This window comes from Periplaneta americana, chromosome 12 (genome assembly GCF_040183065.1).
Source record: "Periplaneta americana isolate PAMFEO1 chromosome 12, P.americana_PAMFEO1_priV1, whole genome shotgun sequence".
Taxonomy (NCBI): domain Eukaryota; kingdom Metazoa; phylum Arthropoda; class Insecta; order Blattodea; family Blattidae; genus Periplaneta; species Periplaneta americana.
The window spans coordinates 171,651,021-171,669,227 of NC_091128.1; the positions used below are offsets into that span (position 1 = coordinate 171,651,021).

Consider the following 18,207-nt stretch of genomic DNA (forward strand, 5'->3'; position numbering starts at 1 on the left):
CCTGTACTTTAATGAGTAGGTGTACTTTAATGACATGCATTAAAGGACTGCTACCGGGTGTATAATTAGAACATTTCGGCATGGTCGAGCATAAAATATGAAATAGTTCTCGATTCTGTCTTTCTAAAACCAATCTATGGATCCAGACTCTTCTATTTTTACGTCTGTTCTTTCTCCATATGAGCAAAGTTTACAAAAGTATATCTCTTTCTATGTCTATGTTCATTGAGACTGAATAATTCTCTACAAAAATTTAGTGTATTAAGCAGTGCCACTAACACGCCACTAGTGACATTGCTAAGTGACCTTGTCTGAAGGGGCCCTTAATGAACCTGCCAGAAACGTAATTCTAGTTATGGGCATTTTAATATAATTCTAACAAAGGTGGAACTCTCAAATTCCTGATATAACAGAAAGCAAGTCAGAAGAATGTATGAAAGACAATAACATATCCTGTTACCGCAAGCAACTAAACCAGGGAGCATCAAGTGACTACACTCTCGTGCGTACGTACAAACCCTCAAGCCCTGACGTACGGCTGAGGGCAAGGGTAGCTGCTTCCACAGTGGCGGAACTAAGAACTTGTATGTGAACTAAATATGTGATAAGAATATAAATTAATTTCAACTTTTAACTGAAGTACACTTTCACTGTTCAAAACATTACTCTACATAATTTGGTACAGTTAACTCTATATACGAAATAAATTTTTGCATGTTTGCACAATAATGAAACAAAACAAAATATACACTTTTATACAGATCAATATACTACGAAATAAAACTGTTCACCGTTTGTCTTCTTCTCATTGCTATACAATTCAATTAACAAAATAAAACAACAGTACAAACGTTATTATTCAAATACAATTCTCTAATAATAGTACTTTTTCTTATACATCAGAGATCTGCGGCGATTTTTGCAGTTTTTTTTTTTAGTAAGCAACTTTTCAATTCGCGGAGGTTTTGTTTTAGTACCAGCCAATCGCAAACATGCTTTCAAGTGTTCATCACTTAATTGGCTTCTGTGACGTGACTTTGTAAACTTCATTAAAGAAAACAGTGTTTCGCATACATAGGTTGTCCCGAACATGCACAAGATCGTGCAGTTTAGGAAACCTTTCTCTTGGAAAACAAGTATAGAAATGTTTAATACTTTTTCTGTTTTGATACTTATCCTTTAGCTCAATATCACTTTGTAAATCAAGTATTTCTAATTGTGGTCCAGCAGGAATATCCAGGACACTCTCTGAAAAAGGTGTTGAAAATATCTTAAATTGTTGTTCAAGTTCTCTCGTATCCTGAAATCTACGTTCGAAGCCTTGGCACAATTGTTGCATTATTCTTATACCCTTATATTCTTTCAAGGCCTCTATCAAGTTTCCCATGTACATCCATAAATAAGGCAATTTCATTTCTAAGTGCGAGAAAACGCTCCAGAACTTTTCCTCGACTTAACCACCTTAGCTCGGTATGGTAGAGTAAATCCCCATACTCACTGTTAATATCATCAAGTACTGCACTGAACTCCATGTGATTAAGTCCTCTAGACTTTATGAAATTAATTGTTCGCACAACAACAACCATTACATTGCTAAGATTCATGTTTTTAGCACATCAATTTTCCTGGTGCAAAGTGCAGTGCACTGGTGCCCCCAAGCGACCTCGATAGGTTCCACCACTGATAGACTGCAGTGTACAAGTGTACTGCCCGCAGTGGAAGCCGTAAGCAGGCCTGTATGCCCTCTCGCGATCTTGACTCGACCTGGCGGAGCCTGAGCTAAACCCACCTCTAGCACTAAGCAGGCGTCACATTGCTGCCAGAAAAACATGCGAACAAAAACCCCAAAAGAAAATTTCCGGCTTTTTCTTAAAGAAACAGTGAAGAACATTTAGATTTGATATTGCTGTCCCTACTGTATGCAGTATATGAACTTACTTTTATAAATACACGTGGTACTTTTATATACACAACTTAGGAGTTAGTTTATAACCTTTTAACTCCAAAAAGGGTAGACATTTGTTATCCGAAATTTTGTTTTTATGAAATGAGATCAACTCCATTTATTTCTGTTACCAGAGATCTTACTGTACATACATATTAATTAATATTCGTGTTGATATAATAAAAAAAAATAACGAAACATGATCTTTTCTGTTATAATGATTGTATATTGACATCCACCTTGAGCACAAATTGATAGGTTAAAAATATGTAGGCTAATCTCTCAGCAACCTAAGAAAAGTATTATACTTACATCCAGAAGCATATTGCTGACTAGTTTCTTCTGAAATACAGTAGACAATTCATGGTATATCTTGATCACTGAGTGACATCAGTGGAAGTTAGTATTAAAGTAAGAATGGGCATTTGTATGCAGCAAACTACAAACATTCATCACATACCTTATCTGATACAACCGATATGTTTTAGTTAATGTATAAATCAGTGCAACACATGCACAATGCGTACCGACACTTCCAATCCAACAGTCGCTATTGCTTAAGATGCACCATGCAATGTGTAACATCATCTTTTAATCATCAATTAAACTGAAATGATCTTGTTTCGTCTTTTACCTGGATGTAAATTTAGTAACAGTGGTAAAATCTGATTGCAGATTACACTAACTTTTCTATATTAACTGAAGTTTGCAAGAAAGGTTTCAATTCGTTCCATTTTTGCGAAAATAGTTTTCCAAAGAACTGGCATAAGGTACACACAATCATTGCTAAAGGTTGGTCCATCTTGAAATGCAATGAAGAATCAATCTCAACAAAGAACATGTAACTTGGCAAAAAAAAAAAAAAAAAAAAAAAAACGTAAAAATTTTATACAAAATTAAGTTTTAAGTATCCACTGGCATAACCCAGGTGGTAGTGTGTTTGCTTATTGTGATCCGGAGTTTTTCTTGGGCATGGGTTCGATTCCTGCTTGGATTTTTTCCGAGGTTTTCCCCAATAATGGGAATGTTAGGTACCGGTAACATATGGCGAATCCTTGATGTCATCTCGCCAAATAGCATCACACTACCACCAATTCTATTGACGCTATTATAACTTAGTAGTTGATACAGCATTAAATAACAAACTAAAAAAAATTGAAGTTAATTTTGGAGAAATATGAATCTATTTAGTCTTCAGTCCTTAATTTCTGTAAGAAACAATGACAATTTTCAAAGGGAGAGACAAGCAATATACAGTAAACCCTTGTTAAGGCCGAAAAATCGCCTGTTCATATTAACGTAGTTCATCTTATCTGAATTCTGATCGATTTTTGTTACAGTGGATCCACTATCACTTTTTCACTTCAAAACACTTTCTCATAGTTTGTAGTTAGTATTAATGAATTTCGAATTACATACTTGTGAACCTTTCTGAATATTGTATTAGAAGAATATATCATCAATACTTACGGTTTAGAGAAGTTTCTATATCTGGTCTCTTTCCATCTTTTCCTCGGTTGGTTCAAGTTCCTCTTCCAGGTATAGGGGTTATCCAGTTTATAAAAATTATCACTTTTATTACCACAATGAATTTAATTTAAATCACTTCTAACTTGCTTATATTTTTAAAACATTTGAAAACCTCAGAGTCCAGTTGTTAATATTTTCCTACACGAATTCGCTTGATTTTTCTTGATGAAGAACCGGAAGCAGCACCAGAGTTAATTTTATCTTTGTTTTTTTTATTATGGTCGAATGAGTAGATTTTGAAATTTGAAAATATTTTGCAATTTGAGTTTTTATCATAATACCATGAGACACTTCATTCAGAATTTTAACTTTAGTTTTGATATCTATAGATTTTTCCCTTCTTTCACTCAAGTCGTTGCTCGTACTGAGGTGTTAACCCGAACACTGGCTATCAGAAACTAACAGTTAAATCACTGTAGCACTCAGTGACACCTCTCGAGATAGGACACACACAGAAGACTCAAGCTACTACTCTGGTTACCGTAGAAAATACAGCAGTACATATTATGCCTGCTCTAATCGATCTCTTGAAGGATATTTTTGAGATATTTATTATGAGAGCGAGCAAAGAGAATTTCCATGAAATAAATTGTAAAGGCTGTATATAGAAGTTGTCTTTTATTCGTATTGAAGGAGAGGACAAAAATTTGGGACCGAAAATTTGTTCGAAGTTCATATAAACAGAAATTCATATTAACCGAATAAAAATCCATTAAAATCACTATATTTGAGGCAGGACCAGGAAAATTGTTCATATTAAGAATGTGTTCATCTTAACAGAGTTCGTATTAACGACAGTTTACTTGTACTTAAAACAATTTTCCTTTACATTTTAACCCTCAACTGGTATAGCTTTTTAAATGTACATTACAATATCTAGCCATATGGGACTATATTGACCCATAGATACCAGTTGAGGGTTAATTATAAAACATTATACTGACCAAACTACGAAAAAGCACCACGTTAATCAGCAAGCCATAAATTTGCCATTTTTGCAAGTTTCATCACAATCGAGCTCTTGTGGTTCACACACTTCCTTTGTGAGTAAAAACAGCTTAAAAGAATGCCAGTAAAGTCTGAACTTTATTGTGAAGAATCTCCTTACTGACTGGCATTGACTGCATGCAGGCTCTCTACTTTCTTTTGTGTGTACACTCTGTCACAAACAACACTATTTTAACAAATACTATTACTTTTTATTAAGTTCTTTAGATTTACATTTACTGCACCTCAAACAATACTTATTTACCAGTATGATGAAAGAATTAATTATGATTTTTGTGTAACACATTCAATTTCCATCTACATCTTATTCTTTGTTACTTACATAATTTTGTTTCTTTAATCCAAGTATATTTAAAATTGTTACATATAAATCGTGAAATTTCACTGCAATATAAGAAATGGGTTCTTTTGCGTCACATACTTGTCACTAATGAAGTCCAGTTCATTTGATCTGTTTTTAACGAATCATTGCAGGTACGAACTTCGCATAATGGTGGACTTTGTCTTGGACCAGCAACATGTGATGGCTATGGTATTGGTTATAACCCAAGGGAAAATTCCATTATATTTGGCTTAACAGCATATCATACAAGTTCATGTACCAATCTTAAGTTGTTCCATGATGCTCTCAACAAATCTTTGGGAGAAATGTGCAATCTACTAATCCAATATAAAACAGAGGACAGGAAAAAAGGAATTTAATGCCCCAAACAGCATTTCTGTACATTAGGAATAGTTAACCATATAAATTAATTAACTATTTAAATGCGAAAGCATTAAATAAAATAATAATAAAAAACGGTATAGTGAAATTACATTATAATTAAATTGTTTTCAGCAATATTCTTACTATAAGGTGTAATATAATTCGAAGGAACTTGTGTATTAACATTCCACTCTACACAATTAAATAAAAATTAGTAATCTTTAATGTATGAACTATTCTCACTGTATGGTAAAAGATTGTACATTGCCATATATTGACTATAACTTAGAAGACATATCAAATGAATGTCTTTTTAAAATTTTACAGTATTGTTAATAAATTTTATCAACTTTTTCATACATAAATACTGTCTGTACTTTCACACAGTCATGCATACATCTTCGTGGAATGGTATGTGTGAGATAATCAATGATAAGAACAGTAGGTGACGTCAGACATTCATGCTCTCTTGGTGTCAGAGAGAACTCGCATAATACTTCCCACACCACCCACAACGTAGGCTTTCTCGTGCCACAGCAAAAGATGACCGCTGCTGCCTTCAGAGGGCGACTCAAAGCCTCGATAAACGTATTTCATAAGGACGTCCACCATGTCACGGTCCAGGGCAGCGACGGCTTCTTCGATCTGTGATGCCTTGATCGCCAACAAGACTCTCAGAGTTAAATTCAAGGCATTATCCTGAAAAATTTTAAATTTTATTTTAACAAGAATACTTCCTTTCACTTTCCTCCATACATCTATCAAACTATTGTTAATGCTTGTACAAGTTAACATACAAGTTCTACAACTCCCTAAAGGAAAAATCTCGTTCTGGTTAGGGTACGAAGAAAGGATAATCAATTTATTAGGCAGTCTTTGAATGGGCTATAATAAATAATATAAAAACCACCATGTTACGGTATTTCCTGCAGTAAAACATTACAGTGGTTTTTGTATTGTCCTGCAAGTCTAAAAATTAGGTACTAGATTTGTTTGTAAGTACAGTAAAAGTACTTTCATACATTTCGCACTTAGGCGTTTTTCAAACTTGTTTTTTTTTTTTAAGACCTGACAAAATTCTTATATTTTCCATGTTAATTTACAGACGTGGACAAATTATTAGCAAAACTGAAGATTTTTATTATATATTTTTACAAAATATGATTCTTCAATTTAGACTACAGTTGACATTTTTGTGTATTTCCAAATAATTAGCCAAATTGAAGATCTGTATCGTATATTTTTCAAAATTTAACTCTTCAATTTGGACTACATTTAATATTTTTGCATATTTACAAATTATTAGCAAAACTGAAGGTTTTTATTGTATATTTTTACAAAATTCGATTCTTCAATTTGGACTACAGTTGACATTTTGGATATTTCCAAATTATTGTATATTTTTACAAAATTCGATTCTTCAATTTGGACTACAGTTGACATTTTGGATATTTCCAAATTATTAGCAAAATTGAAGATTTTTATTTTATATTTTTACAAGATTTGGCTCTTCAATGCAGTTGACATTTTTGCTAATTTATAAATTATTAGCTAAATTGAAGATTTTTATTATATATTTTTACAAAACTTGACTCTTCAATTTAAACTACAGTTGACACTTTTACATATTTCTGTCTACTGTAATGATGGAAATATGCAAAATTGTCAACTGTAGTCTAAATTGAAAAGTCAAATTTGGAAACAGAATTATCATAAAAATCGTCAATTTTGTTAATAATTTGTCCACGTCTGTATTTTTCAGATATACATTTTTCGTTCACTGTTTTTTTTTACACTTATACGATCGTATTTTGAGCCCTGGGACATAAAAAATGTCATTTATAGGCCTAAGTTTTAAATCATTTTTGCTCGAAATTAGGTCTGGTATGAAAATGTAGGAATGAGAAAATACAGCACGTGTTCATTATTAAGATGTGGTTCACTTTGAAATTCATGGAAATTCGAAGCTGTCTATGCTTGCCTCTAACAATCTTGTGTCCTTTAATGATGTTACTGCTTTAGGAGAGAATTAACCTGCTAGTAACAGGTCCACAGACATAGTATAGAGACATGAATTAACTAGCCCTACTGGATTACGGAGTTTTTCATGTGATCATAAACAGAAGATTTGCTGCCAGTAAGAAATTCTTCTAGCAATTTTTTGTATCATGCAAAACAATGTATAACTGCGAAGATTATATCTGAGCCAAACACGCACAGAAGGGAAGGCACTTGCTCCCTAGACTTGAGCCAAACACGTACAGAGGGAACGGTACTTCCTCTCTTCTGCTGACCACTACAAAGGACATGATGTCATCAGAGTCTACTGCGCATACCAATGTTTGGCTAGGTCTGAGCCAAACAGCGTATTCTGAATCTCACCGGTCCAGTGGCATCAATGATGTCACGTTGCAGCGAAATAAGGAACAAAACTGCTGGAAGGATCGATGGCTGTCATGGCGACTGTACAAGTTGTTGTCTGTGCTACGCTAGCAAAATTTTGCGAAATTTTCGTACTCCCATCTCGTTCAAAGAAAAGATAGCATAAACAATTTATTTCTTGAACCAGTAGTAATAACGGGTCCGTTGACATGTTCGCTCATAAGCCATTAACATATTGTTTTTACGTTGTGCTCATTACAAACAATACAGCAGAACACACCGCCATGACACAACAGTGCACGATGTCATTCGTCTGCTAATTCCCGCCCTATACAAGAACCAATCAGATTCACTGATGGCGGCTGATGGAGACTGCCACCACCTTTGCAAGTTGATAGCACCGGTGGAGCATCAATGACGTCATCGGTGGAATTCGGAACACCGTGATGCCATCGGATTGCTCAGCGGTGAGATTCGGAATACGCTCAAACACATAGAGGAAGGTACTTCCGCCCTTTTGATGGCTGCCACAGAGATCGTCATTATGGTCCACTGCGCATACCAATGTTTGGTTAAGGTTTTCCCTTCCCAGCTGCACTACAAAAAGCCTAACATAAAGCATAATGGGGTGAAACGAGCGTTGAGCGACTTCCGCCGATTTTGGAATAGACACCGACGCACTTGAACTGCCAACATAGAAAACAAAAAATCACACTCAATCGCTTCCACCTTCATCTTGACGGGATAATAAAAGCCTAAACTAACCTAACCTAAGTGCGTCGGTGTCTATTCCAAAAATCGGCGGAAGTCGCTCAACGCTCGTTTAACCCTTGTTTGTATTATACCACACATTTATGATTATTCGCCACTTCCGCTTTTCTACCACGCATCCAGGTTACAGTCACAGTCCACCGCACATCCTAGCAACATAGATTCTGACAGTCAACACAAAAAATGTAATTATGAATCTTCTTTCGAAGAAACCTAATGAGGCGATATAATTATGTTTCTTGCATTAATAATATCTGTACGATGCACTCCAGTCTATATTTTATCAACTACGCCACTTATAGTGTTCTCAGTGAACCTAACATCACAAACAAGTCAGGAACACAGAATTCTGTCCTAGACAGTATTGGGAAGTAAAAAGTAAAATGTGAAGAATTAGGCCTACAACTTTTCCTATTAGATTAGGCCTAGATACTTCCATTCAAATTTCTACATTTTTTCTAATTGATTATAACTACAACAGAGAGAGCTTATCATTCATAGCCTAACAGATTTATGAAAAATACGTCCAAACGAGTAAAATTATTTCAAGTAGCAGCACATACCTTAATTTGTTGGTTTTTAGACCCTAATGGAGCATTTCGCAGAACAGTTTTCAAGGCATCAATATGTCTTCCTCTGAATATTGTTAAGGAGAACTGCCTTAGGATATTTTCCTGTTTATTAAATTGTACTATATTAAACATAGAAACACAAAAGCACACAAGAAGATTGCACCATACTCAGATGAAAGGAAAATTTTCATAGATTGAAAACACCATTCAATGGAGACCAACAGATTTACTTACAGGTAAAGTTATGGTCAAAGTTATTTAAGACTGTTTAAAGACGATCATAGTCACTAGAGTTTATTAATTTCTCCCGGTAGATATATTCATTCGAAGTTGTGTTAAGCATATCTTTAGGCTACTGTTGGTATGTAACTTATCTCTTATGAAAAATTACATGGAAATATTTTATTTACTACTCATTATACTTCTTGATTTCTGCTACTGATGTTCATTCATTCATGGTGTTCTGTCCGAGGGTAGGTCTTTCACTTCAAACTCAGCATTCTCCAATCTTTCTTATTGCTATTATTGTTTGGAATTAGGCTTTTGGGTAATCCACTGTGTTCTGGAACTTGACATTTCCAGTCGTTCAGATTAGCCCAACAGAGTAGACGACCTCTCTGGTCTTATCCTGATGATGGAACCTGTATGTAGTTCCGAAACGTTGGAAATGTCAAGTTCCAGGACACGGTAGATCATCCAAAAGCCTAATTCCAATCACAGTCACCGTGAAAGCCTAAAAACTCACATGCTATTGATGTTTTTCACTAAAATTATGTGACAATTTCAACAGTCACAGTCTATAGGCTGTATTGTAAAATTCATGTATGTTCTGTAATATATACAATTACGTTAAATGTATTTTATTTCCATTTGCACTGATTATGACTTAATTACAAAAAAGGATACTGATTCATGAAGGCTGTCACTTCAGCTTCATCCGGCCCAACAGGTGCTGACTGTAATTCTGCTTGTTCTTCTTCTCTGTAATTATCTTCGTTATATTGATCCACGTCAATTTTTCTAAATGCAGAACTAGATGTGTTTTTAGCCATGTTTACTTACAGAATAAAGTGTGCATAAAACGGAAAGCCTATCCCACAAATCTTACACCTTTCCTGCCTTTCCTCTCCCCCACACTCCCCTCCACGACGCAAGATTACAGCACACCCCAGCATAGCTCATCCAACTACTCTGTTTAGCATTATAAGTATATGATTTGTATATGTGGAGTATTGTAGGTCATGAAAATAATCTTTGACATATGTATCTTTGACATTGTCATAGATAAAGCCTTGGATAAAAGCAGTAGCTCGTAAATGTACTCTTTGAACTGTGGAAAAATTCATTCCTGTTCCGGTCTTTAGCCAAGAAAAATGGTGAGTGTTAAGATTATTATTAAATAAATCTGTTTTTATCTTAAGAATCCGATATCAGAATGTGGTTATAAATAATTATCCTCAAATACTTTAAATTATAGAGCGTATATTTTAAAATGCTATGTGTATGAAAGGCTAGAAATGTTTACAAATCTTGTAAAATAATTTTTTGAGGTTATGATTATGGCTCCAAAGTCGCGTGGCATGAGATTGTTGATATTTTCAGAATTTCAGTAAAGTAATATAGGTCAATTTGTCCTTAGGGTAAAGTCAAGTGTTCGGAGCTACGGACAAAAGACAAGAAAGAGTTGCTGAAGCAACTAGATGAACTGAAAACAGAACTTACCAACCTTCGGGTTGCAAAGGTGACGGGAGGTGCAGCATCTAAACTTTCCAAAATGTAAGTAAAATAATTGACATCAGAAGTGATTAAATTGTAGTACTTTTTTCTTGTAGAACGTCATTTTATTTTATTAATGCGCCAATAGATCTCTTGTTGATATCTTGTTAGCTTAAATTCTGAAAAATGTCAGTGTTAGCAGACTGCTCTTGTAAATGAATAAAGTTATAAAGTTCTTTAGAAAATTGTGTAGTTGTAAATGAATTCAGGCATATGTTACGGACTGGTTTTAATAAATTTGAACTGATTGTTTGACAATTTGTGCCTGAACAGATGGTTATTTAACGTAATTTACATGTCTAAATAGACAATTTGTCTTTGTGATAGTACGATATTTACTTGTGTTCCTTAAGTAAGTGTACTTAATATGTAATTTTGTCTTTCAGCCGCGTTGTTCGGAAAGCTATTGCTCGTGTGTACATTGTGATGCACCAGAAGCAGAAGGAGAATCTAAGGAAACTTTTTAAGGTTAGTGTCCCCCTCCCTAGTCCTTTCGTTTCTCTTTCGAACACTTATAGCATGCATAGATTACTTATATAAGAAATTTCGGAGTTTCTTTCATTCTTGCAATTTTTTAAACTTCAGTTTATGATTAACTGGGAGGGTAAAGTAGGCAGAGGATAGTTATGGTGAAATTTGTGTAATTCTTCTGCGACATGTTCCGCCATCCCGGGAAGAGGAAGCATTCGGGGCGATGGAGAAAGGGAGAGGTCCACACCTGTGGAGTAACGGTCAGCGCGTCTGGCCGCGAAACCAGGTGGCCCGGGTTCGAATCCCGGTCGGGGCAAGTTACCTGGTTGAGGTTTTTTCCGGGGTTTTCCCTCAACCCAATACGAGCAAATGCTGGGTAACTTTCGGTGATGGATCCCGGACTCATTTCACCGGCATTATCACCTTCATTTCATTCAGACGCTAAATAACCTAGATGTTGATACAGCGTCGTAAAATAACCCAATTAAAAAAAAAAGAAAGAGAGAGTTTTAGGGCAGGGGAAGAGTTCCTTCTGTGAAGAAAGGAAAGAACCAAACAGAAATTAGATGAAACATGAGGTTTATAGATTTTTCTTGCATCTACTTTGCCTGAACTCTGCTCTGTCTTTCCTCTTCTCCAATTCTCTGTCATTCTTTCCCTGCCTTCCTCTCTGTCTGTAATGATCCTGTTACCAGAAGATAGAACTACATACAACATTTAATTATAAATTTCTTACCTGATGTAGACTAGAACCATCCATCCTCGAATCCACAGTGTGGTTCACACCTGTGGAGTAACGATTAGCGCGTCTAGCCGCGAAACCAGGTGGCCCGGGTTCCATTCTTGGTCGGGGCAAATTACCTGGTTGAGGTTTTTTCCGGGGTTTTCGCTCAACCCAACATGAGCAAATGCTTTCGGTGTTGGACCCCGGACTCATTTCACTGGCATTATCACCATCTCATTCAGATGCTAAATAACCTAAGCTTTTGATAAAGCGTCGTAAAATAACCTACAAAAATAAAATAAAAATCCACAGTGTGACATGTTACCACTAATTATACTCTGGCAGTTGCATGGTAAAATTTCAGATATGCTATTCCTGTTACCTTGTAGGTCGGCTTGAGAGGTCCAGGGGAAATGTTTTAAATGGAAGGAGTAATGGCAATAACGTAATGAAAGGGAATTCTTGGCAGGCATATGGTGTGAGAGGAAGGGATAAGAGTGATGGTAAAAGTAATTAGTCTGTTGAGAATAATGGCATGTAGTTTTTTAATTGCTTATTTTACGACGCTTCATCAACTCCTATGGTTATCTAGCATCTTAATGCGATAGTAATAATGCTAGTGAAATGAGTACAGGGTCCAGTGCCGAAAGTCACCCAACATTTGCTCTTAATGGCTTGAGGGAAAACTCCGGAAAACACCTCAACTAGGTAACTTGCCCCAAACAGGATTTGAACCCAGGCCTGCTTGTTTCACGGTCAGACATGCTAACTTCACAGCGGTGGATGACATGTAGTTGGTGTAATGTAGGATTGTTCTGTTATGTGGAAGTAAATGAATCAGCATATGTGAACTGAAATTTTTCGATTCTTTAGCACACTGGACCTCTCAGCAAAGTGGAAACCCCCCCCCCCCCCCAAAAAAAAAGGTTACTGTGTAAATGCATTTTGTTATGACAATATGTGACCGAGTACTGAACTTGAATGGGAATGTCTTTCTTCGTAACACGTGATGAGTGCATTGTGGGACTAGAGCAGTGCCATAAGCAGCTAAATTACTGGAAGTGAAAGCTGTCATTCAACATAGTGAAAGAGCTTTGCTAATCTGTGGTTTGCAAAACTTGGTATCTATGTACAGCCTTAGATACAAAAAATGACCACTGTCCTGTAGCGTAAAATTTGTCTTAAGTCTACTTCGGACAATGCCTGGTTCACAGAACTTGGAAAAGGATGTTTATTTTCACTTAATTTACTCCTTGAATATATCTTCGTTATAGATTATTCACTAAGGAGGATACTAGTGAAGTGCTGTGTATGGAGTATTGGAGTGTGGCATTGTATGGGGGCAGAAACATGGACATTACGACGAAGTGAATAGAAGCATTTGAAATGTGGATATGGAGAAGAATGGAGCGTGTGAATTGGACAGACAGAATAAGAAACGAAGCTGTGTTGGAAAGAATGAGTGAAGAAAGAATGATGCTGAAACTGATCAGGAAGAGGAAAAGGAATTGGTTGGGTCACTGGCTGAGAAGAAACTGCCTACTGAAGGATGGATGCACTGGAAGGAATGGTGAACGGGAGAAGAGTTAGGGGCAGAAGAAGATAGGCAGATAGCACTGGCTGCTCGTGAGATTTGATGTTGGAGGTTCACATATTGAATATCGTACTCATAAATAAGTTACGACATTAATTTATAGCATTACTGTTTTCGTGTACATGAACTCGTTCTCAGAAATATAAACATAAAATCAAACTAAGAATCAAATACTCAGCTAACCCAGTAATTCGGAAGGGGATGGTGTTGCTGTTGAATATTTCTGGTGAAAATCCATCCTTCTCTCCTTTTTTGTTGAAAATAAGTTGATCACTCTCTTGTTGAAATCCACACATTCCGTAACCATGGATTTTTCAATGGATAGCATTGCTAAGGCTGTTAGACGTTCTTCCTCCATCGTACTTCGAAGAAACGTTTTCACCCGAGTTTGACTCTGTAAAGTTTTATTAGCACTTCCTAGTTTAGAGCGAAACGGGCATTGTTAAGTACTTACATAGAATGTTATACAGAACTCTGTTATTTAACAGACACACTTTGAACTATATAAAACTCCTGATATCAGGGATAAAACGCAGAATTTGTAATGCACATGCTGACTTCTACCCACTCTGCACAATACACTCCACGATACAAACGGCTCAAGACCGTGCTTTCGAATGCGCCCTGTAATCAGCGTTAGGTGATTCATAGCAGTCCTGTAATGAGCATGACGGCACGAGGACTGATATCGTTCTCTGTGCATCAGTCAAATGGGCAAGCTTTCTTTGCGCTTCCTCTAGTGTGAGTCACAGAGGACAGTGTTGGAGCCACAGCTTTCGTTGGCGACAACAGCGGTTTTTTTAAACACACTTTTCCTCTACTTCTTAGCGTGTTCCCACTGCCGCAGGCTGTTTTAAAAGGTCTAGCTGGTTCACTTCTGAGAATGAAACCCCAGATGCAACTATTTCCTCTGACTTTACTGGCTATAACTCACTTATGCTCTAACCAAAAGAAGCCGAACATCCAGCAGTTTCTTTCTATAGTTACTCTTCTCCAAGAGACAGGGGTTCAGTGAACCTAAAGAGAGCTGCGCCTGTCAGACAACATTAAGGTGTGAGTATATGGATCATATGAGGAGACAAAGAGGAAGGCAGAAAATAGGAAAGATTGGAGTAAGCTGAAAACAAAGGAAAAACAGAAATTCCTTCACGTGTATCTAAGCTCTCATGGAATCAACCGAAGTCTTCCGAAGGAAGCTTACAGTCTTACTAATAAACCGTGTATAGTTTTTATATGAGACTTATGCAGAGTTGAGACAGAAAACGTTACTAATAAACAGTGCATAAGTGATGGACGTATAAACAGCCTGTAACTATACAATGGGAATTGCTTTGCAGTAGTTATATACATGAAACCCCTTGTTTAAGCGTTGTATATAGGGAAAAAATGACCGCCCCTCTAACAGCTGTTCGTATCGACTGTCATTTTATGACGATGGTTGCCTAGTAACCAAAGAAGAACAAACCAAATATCATAGAATTATTAGAATAATATTGCTGTAGCTTGTACTCTTTGACCAAAATGTAGTGTGGTAATCGATTACAGCCAGTTGTACTATCGATATTTAACACGCCACACTAGAGCACTCTACCGGATGCAGTAGAGAACCTCAGATATTCTATTACCTTTCGTAACGAAGTAATGACGAAACTATGACGTAGCTGTCTAACAGTTATACTGTTATACACGACGTATGTACTGATTATTAGTAAGGAATTTACACACGACTTATAAACGAGCTACTCATTGTATAAGTATAAGACAGTTAAACGTCTGTATATAGGGTTTTTATTAGTAAGACCGATAGTGTATACCAGCCAGTTATTTTTTTTTGTCTAAGTCTGTACATTATACAATATCAAACATACATATTATGAATGTGACGTGTTGGCAGAAAACTTTTCATAGATTTCTTACAAATTAAATTTTGTGTATGGGCACAAATTGCATAGGTAGTAGGTATTTTAACACACTGATTTTTGTTGCAGAATAAGAAGTACAAGCCTCTGGACCTGAGACCCAAGAAGACACGTGCAATTCGTCGAGCTCTGACCAAGCACGAAAGTCGTATTAAAACACGAAAGGAAATAAGGAAACGAAGAGCAAATCCACCGAGAAAGTTTGCAGTTAAGGCTTGAAATTTAATGACTTCTGGAATGCTGTATCATAAATAAACAAATAAAACGTCCTTGTTTTATACCTCTTTATTAAATTTATATCCTACTCCTCTGGTGAGTTATTGGGTAAGCTTCCGCCCAAGACCGTCTCCAATACTCAGGCCTTAATGTAGGTATCGATAGTGGCCAAAATGGCGCCGGTAGAGGTCCAAGCATGATTACCACGTGGTTTTGTTATGATGTTTTCTTGTGTTAATTACGTCGTGAAATCGGCCATTCGTGTTGTGTACCGGGTTGTAATTCTAATAGTGGATCTGTGTCTCATATTTTAGTGTTTGAGTTTCCGAAAAGTACAACTTTACTACGCGACAAATGGTTTAGGTGCATAATCGTGACAATTTCCAAGTTAAGGAAATTACAGTTTGTTGTTGTTTAGTCAACTGTCCGAAGACAGGTCTGAACATCACAAATGATACCAACAAGGCACCACTTATGAGACAACTAAGCCAAGAGATTATGAGGTAGAGTGGCCATTTCGTATCTTCCTAAAATGACAGTGTTACACATAAAACATTTTGAACCTAAATTAGTTATTAGGAAAGATATTTTTCCTATCGTAAATGGTGATCCTTTTCGTATTCCTCGGGAAATTTCGAATATTACCCATGACGCCTAAAGAGTCATATTTCCTAACCAACTTTCATATCGTACTGTCAGTCATTCTAGTGCCTAGAAAGAATCCACATCAACGGAAAGGGGAACAGATTGAGAGAGAAGAATTTTTCAGGGAATGGTGTGAAAGGGAAATTATTAGCACTTTCGAGATCAGTTTCAAAGTGATGTTCAGGAAAGAAATGTGGTTTCATTTATGACTGTTGTTTAAGGTGACTGTTATTTTCTTAAATATGAAAGATGACCGTGTAGAAGAAATTCTGTCATTAATAACTGTACAAAGGTGTTGAACGAGAGAAAAACATTTCAAACCAATTACCGAGAAAAGTGAAAAGAAGTCATGAAGAGTTAGGCCTAAGCCTAAAAGTGACAAAACATGAAGAATTGAAATTCAAGACGAATTAGGCTAAGGACCCTAGATTGTCAACATCCATATATTAAACATATAAAATATAAGCTGATTTATTATTATTATTATTATTATTATTATTATTATTATTATTATTATTATTATTATTATTATTATTATTATTAGTAGTAGCAGCAGCAGCAGCTTTTGAGTATGTGTTAACCTTTTGTATGCCCAACAACTATTAGTGAACGTTTGCATATACTGCAGTAACTTATACGCAGTTCAGGGTATGATTTTCAACTTACTGAAAAGTGTTTTCAAGCTGGATTGCACTGTCAAGTTCATAACTTCACAGCAATGTGTTTCTACTCGTACCGTATTTATCTTATTGCGTTGTCTCGCCTTTGAAATTGAACTTAACATTGCTCATAAATTAACACTGGATGTTTATTTAAGACAAAAGTTAGTAATTCAACTTCAGAAATACGAAAAATTTAAGTATTTTGACATAAAGATATGGCGGAACCATCTATATAAATGGAAATGGTTGGATCTCTACGGCGGCCATCTTTTTTCTATATTAAGGTCTGAGTATTGGAGACGGTCTTGTTCCGCCCTGATTACTTACATATCAGATTGGTCTTTCCCATGTCATAAAATGGCAACATGCCTATATGAAAGAAAACAGCTGCTAGGATCTCCACTGTCGGAACTGATTTTTTTGGTACTGACAGCTGCAAGCTATTACTCCAGTAATTCCATCAGGGTTATAAAATGACTTCTTTTGCAGTCACAAGTTGGCAGCATAGTGAAATTGATGAAAGTTGTCGTCTTCAAAGTACATTAGGCTGATCACTTTGTATATGTGATCAGGGGCTTCTGTGAGACTCTTGCAACGCAATATAGTGTAGTTTGAACAATTCGCTCTCACGTCATGTCTGTAACGTGAGAGATGTTGTCCAGCTTTTGCACACCCTTGTGATACTTGAGACATACACAAGAGAGGCATTTGGTTGCTCTTCATTGTGTCTAGATGCAGTTGTCTGAAATTTACTTTGGCTCTGGTAGGTTGAACAGAATTCCTTAGCTCCAATGATAGGCTGTTTAATTTTGTGTTGACAGATTTTATTATCAATAAAGAACTTAACTACAAAATCTTGAATTTCAGATCTAGTATAACAGGATTAAAGACAAGTAAAATATTTGTCAGATTAAAAGTCTTAAATCAATGTGATCTAGCTAATATCATTATAAGTTGAAACAAAAACAAAGTAAACTAGAGTGATGAATGAATGAAATAGCCTATTAGTGTCCCTTAGAAGGGCTAAGGCCTCCTGCAAGAGGGAAAGCTCTGGCTCCGTTTTGCTCACATGTCGAGCTAGTCCACGTGGGCGGAGTTGTGTACTACACATCGACAAGTATGACTAAATATTAACACTTTGTCACTTAATTATAACTAAGATATTCAACACTTTTGTCATTTAGGATTGTACTCATTGCTGTTAGTCTGTTATGCACGTTAGTTATCACATTAGAATATTTAGGCTTTGTCATTCAGGTGATTTCAGTTCCTACTCATTGGTCTAC

General features: G+C 36.1%; 2 protein-coding genes across 2 annotated transcripts; one reads left to right on the forward strand and one right to left on the reverse strand.

Annotated features, from left to right (window-relative positions):
• Positions 1-4,652: 4,652 nt before the first annotated feature.
• Positions 4,653-10,085, reverse strand: Arpc5 (Actin-related protein 2/3 complex, subunit 5). Its single transcript, XM_069842546.1, has 3 exons — positions 9,821-10,085; positions 8,906-8,978; positions 4,653-5,888 (listed from the first exon to the last, which is right to left on the reverse strand). Exons 1-3 carry the CDS (start codon positions 9,964-9,966, stop codon positions 5,649-5,651), a joined length of 459 nt encoding a protein of 152 aa, XP_069698647.1. The 5' UTR covers positions 9,967-10,085; the 3' UTR covers positions 4,653-5,648.
• Positions 10,086-10,124: 39 nt separating this feature from the next.
• Positions 10,125-15,678, forward strand: RpL35 (Ribosomal protein L35). The gene is made up of 4 exons (XM_069842547.1): positions 10,125-10,290; positions 10,554-10,690; positions 11,077-11,158; positions 15,468-15,678. The coding sequence occupies exons 1-4, from the start codon at positions 10,288-10,290 to the stop codon at positions 15,615-15,617; spliced, it is 372 nt and encodes a 123-aa protein (XP_069698648.1). The 5' UTR covers positions 10,125-10,287; the 3' UTR covers positions 15,618-15,678.
• Positions 15,679-18,207: the final 2,529 nt, after the last annotated feature.

What these genes read in the sequence shown, in the direction of transcription:
- Arpc5 (XM_069842546.1), bottom strand. Translation starts at nt 9,966, where the DNA reads ATGGCTAAAAACACATCTAGTTCTGCATTTAGAAAAATTGACGTGGAT. An exon ending in GTGACAGCCTTCATGAATCA is followed by an intron (nt 8,979 to 9,820) that starts GTATCCTTTTTT and finishes AACAATATTCAG; the next exon opens with AGGAAGACATATTGATGCCT. An exon ending in CTAAAAACCAACAAATTAAG is followed by an intron (nt 5,889 to 8,905) that starts GTATGTGCTGCT and finishes AAAATTTTTCAG; the next exon opens with GATAATGCCTTGAATTTAAC.
- RpL35 (XM_069842547.1), top strand. An exon ending in GCATCTAAACTTTCCAAAAT is followed by an intron (nt 10,691 to 11,076) that starts GTAAGTAAAATA and finishes TTTGTCTTTCAG; the next exon opens with CCGCGTTGTTCGGAAAGCTA. An exon ending in ATCTAAGGAAACTTTTTAAG is followed by an intron (nt 11,159 to 15,467) that starts GTTAGTGTCCCC and finishes TTTTTGTTGCAG; the next exon opens with AATAAGAAGTACAAGCCTCT.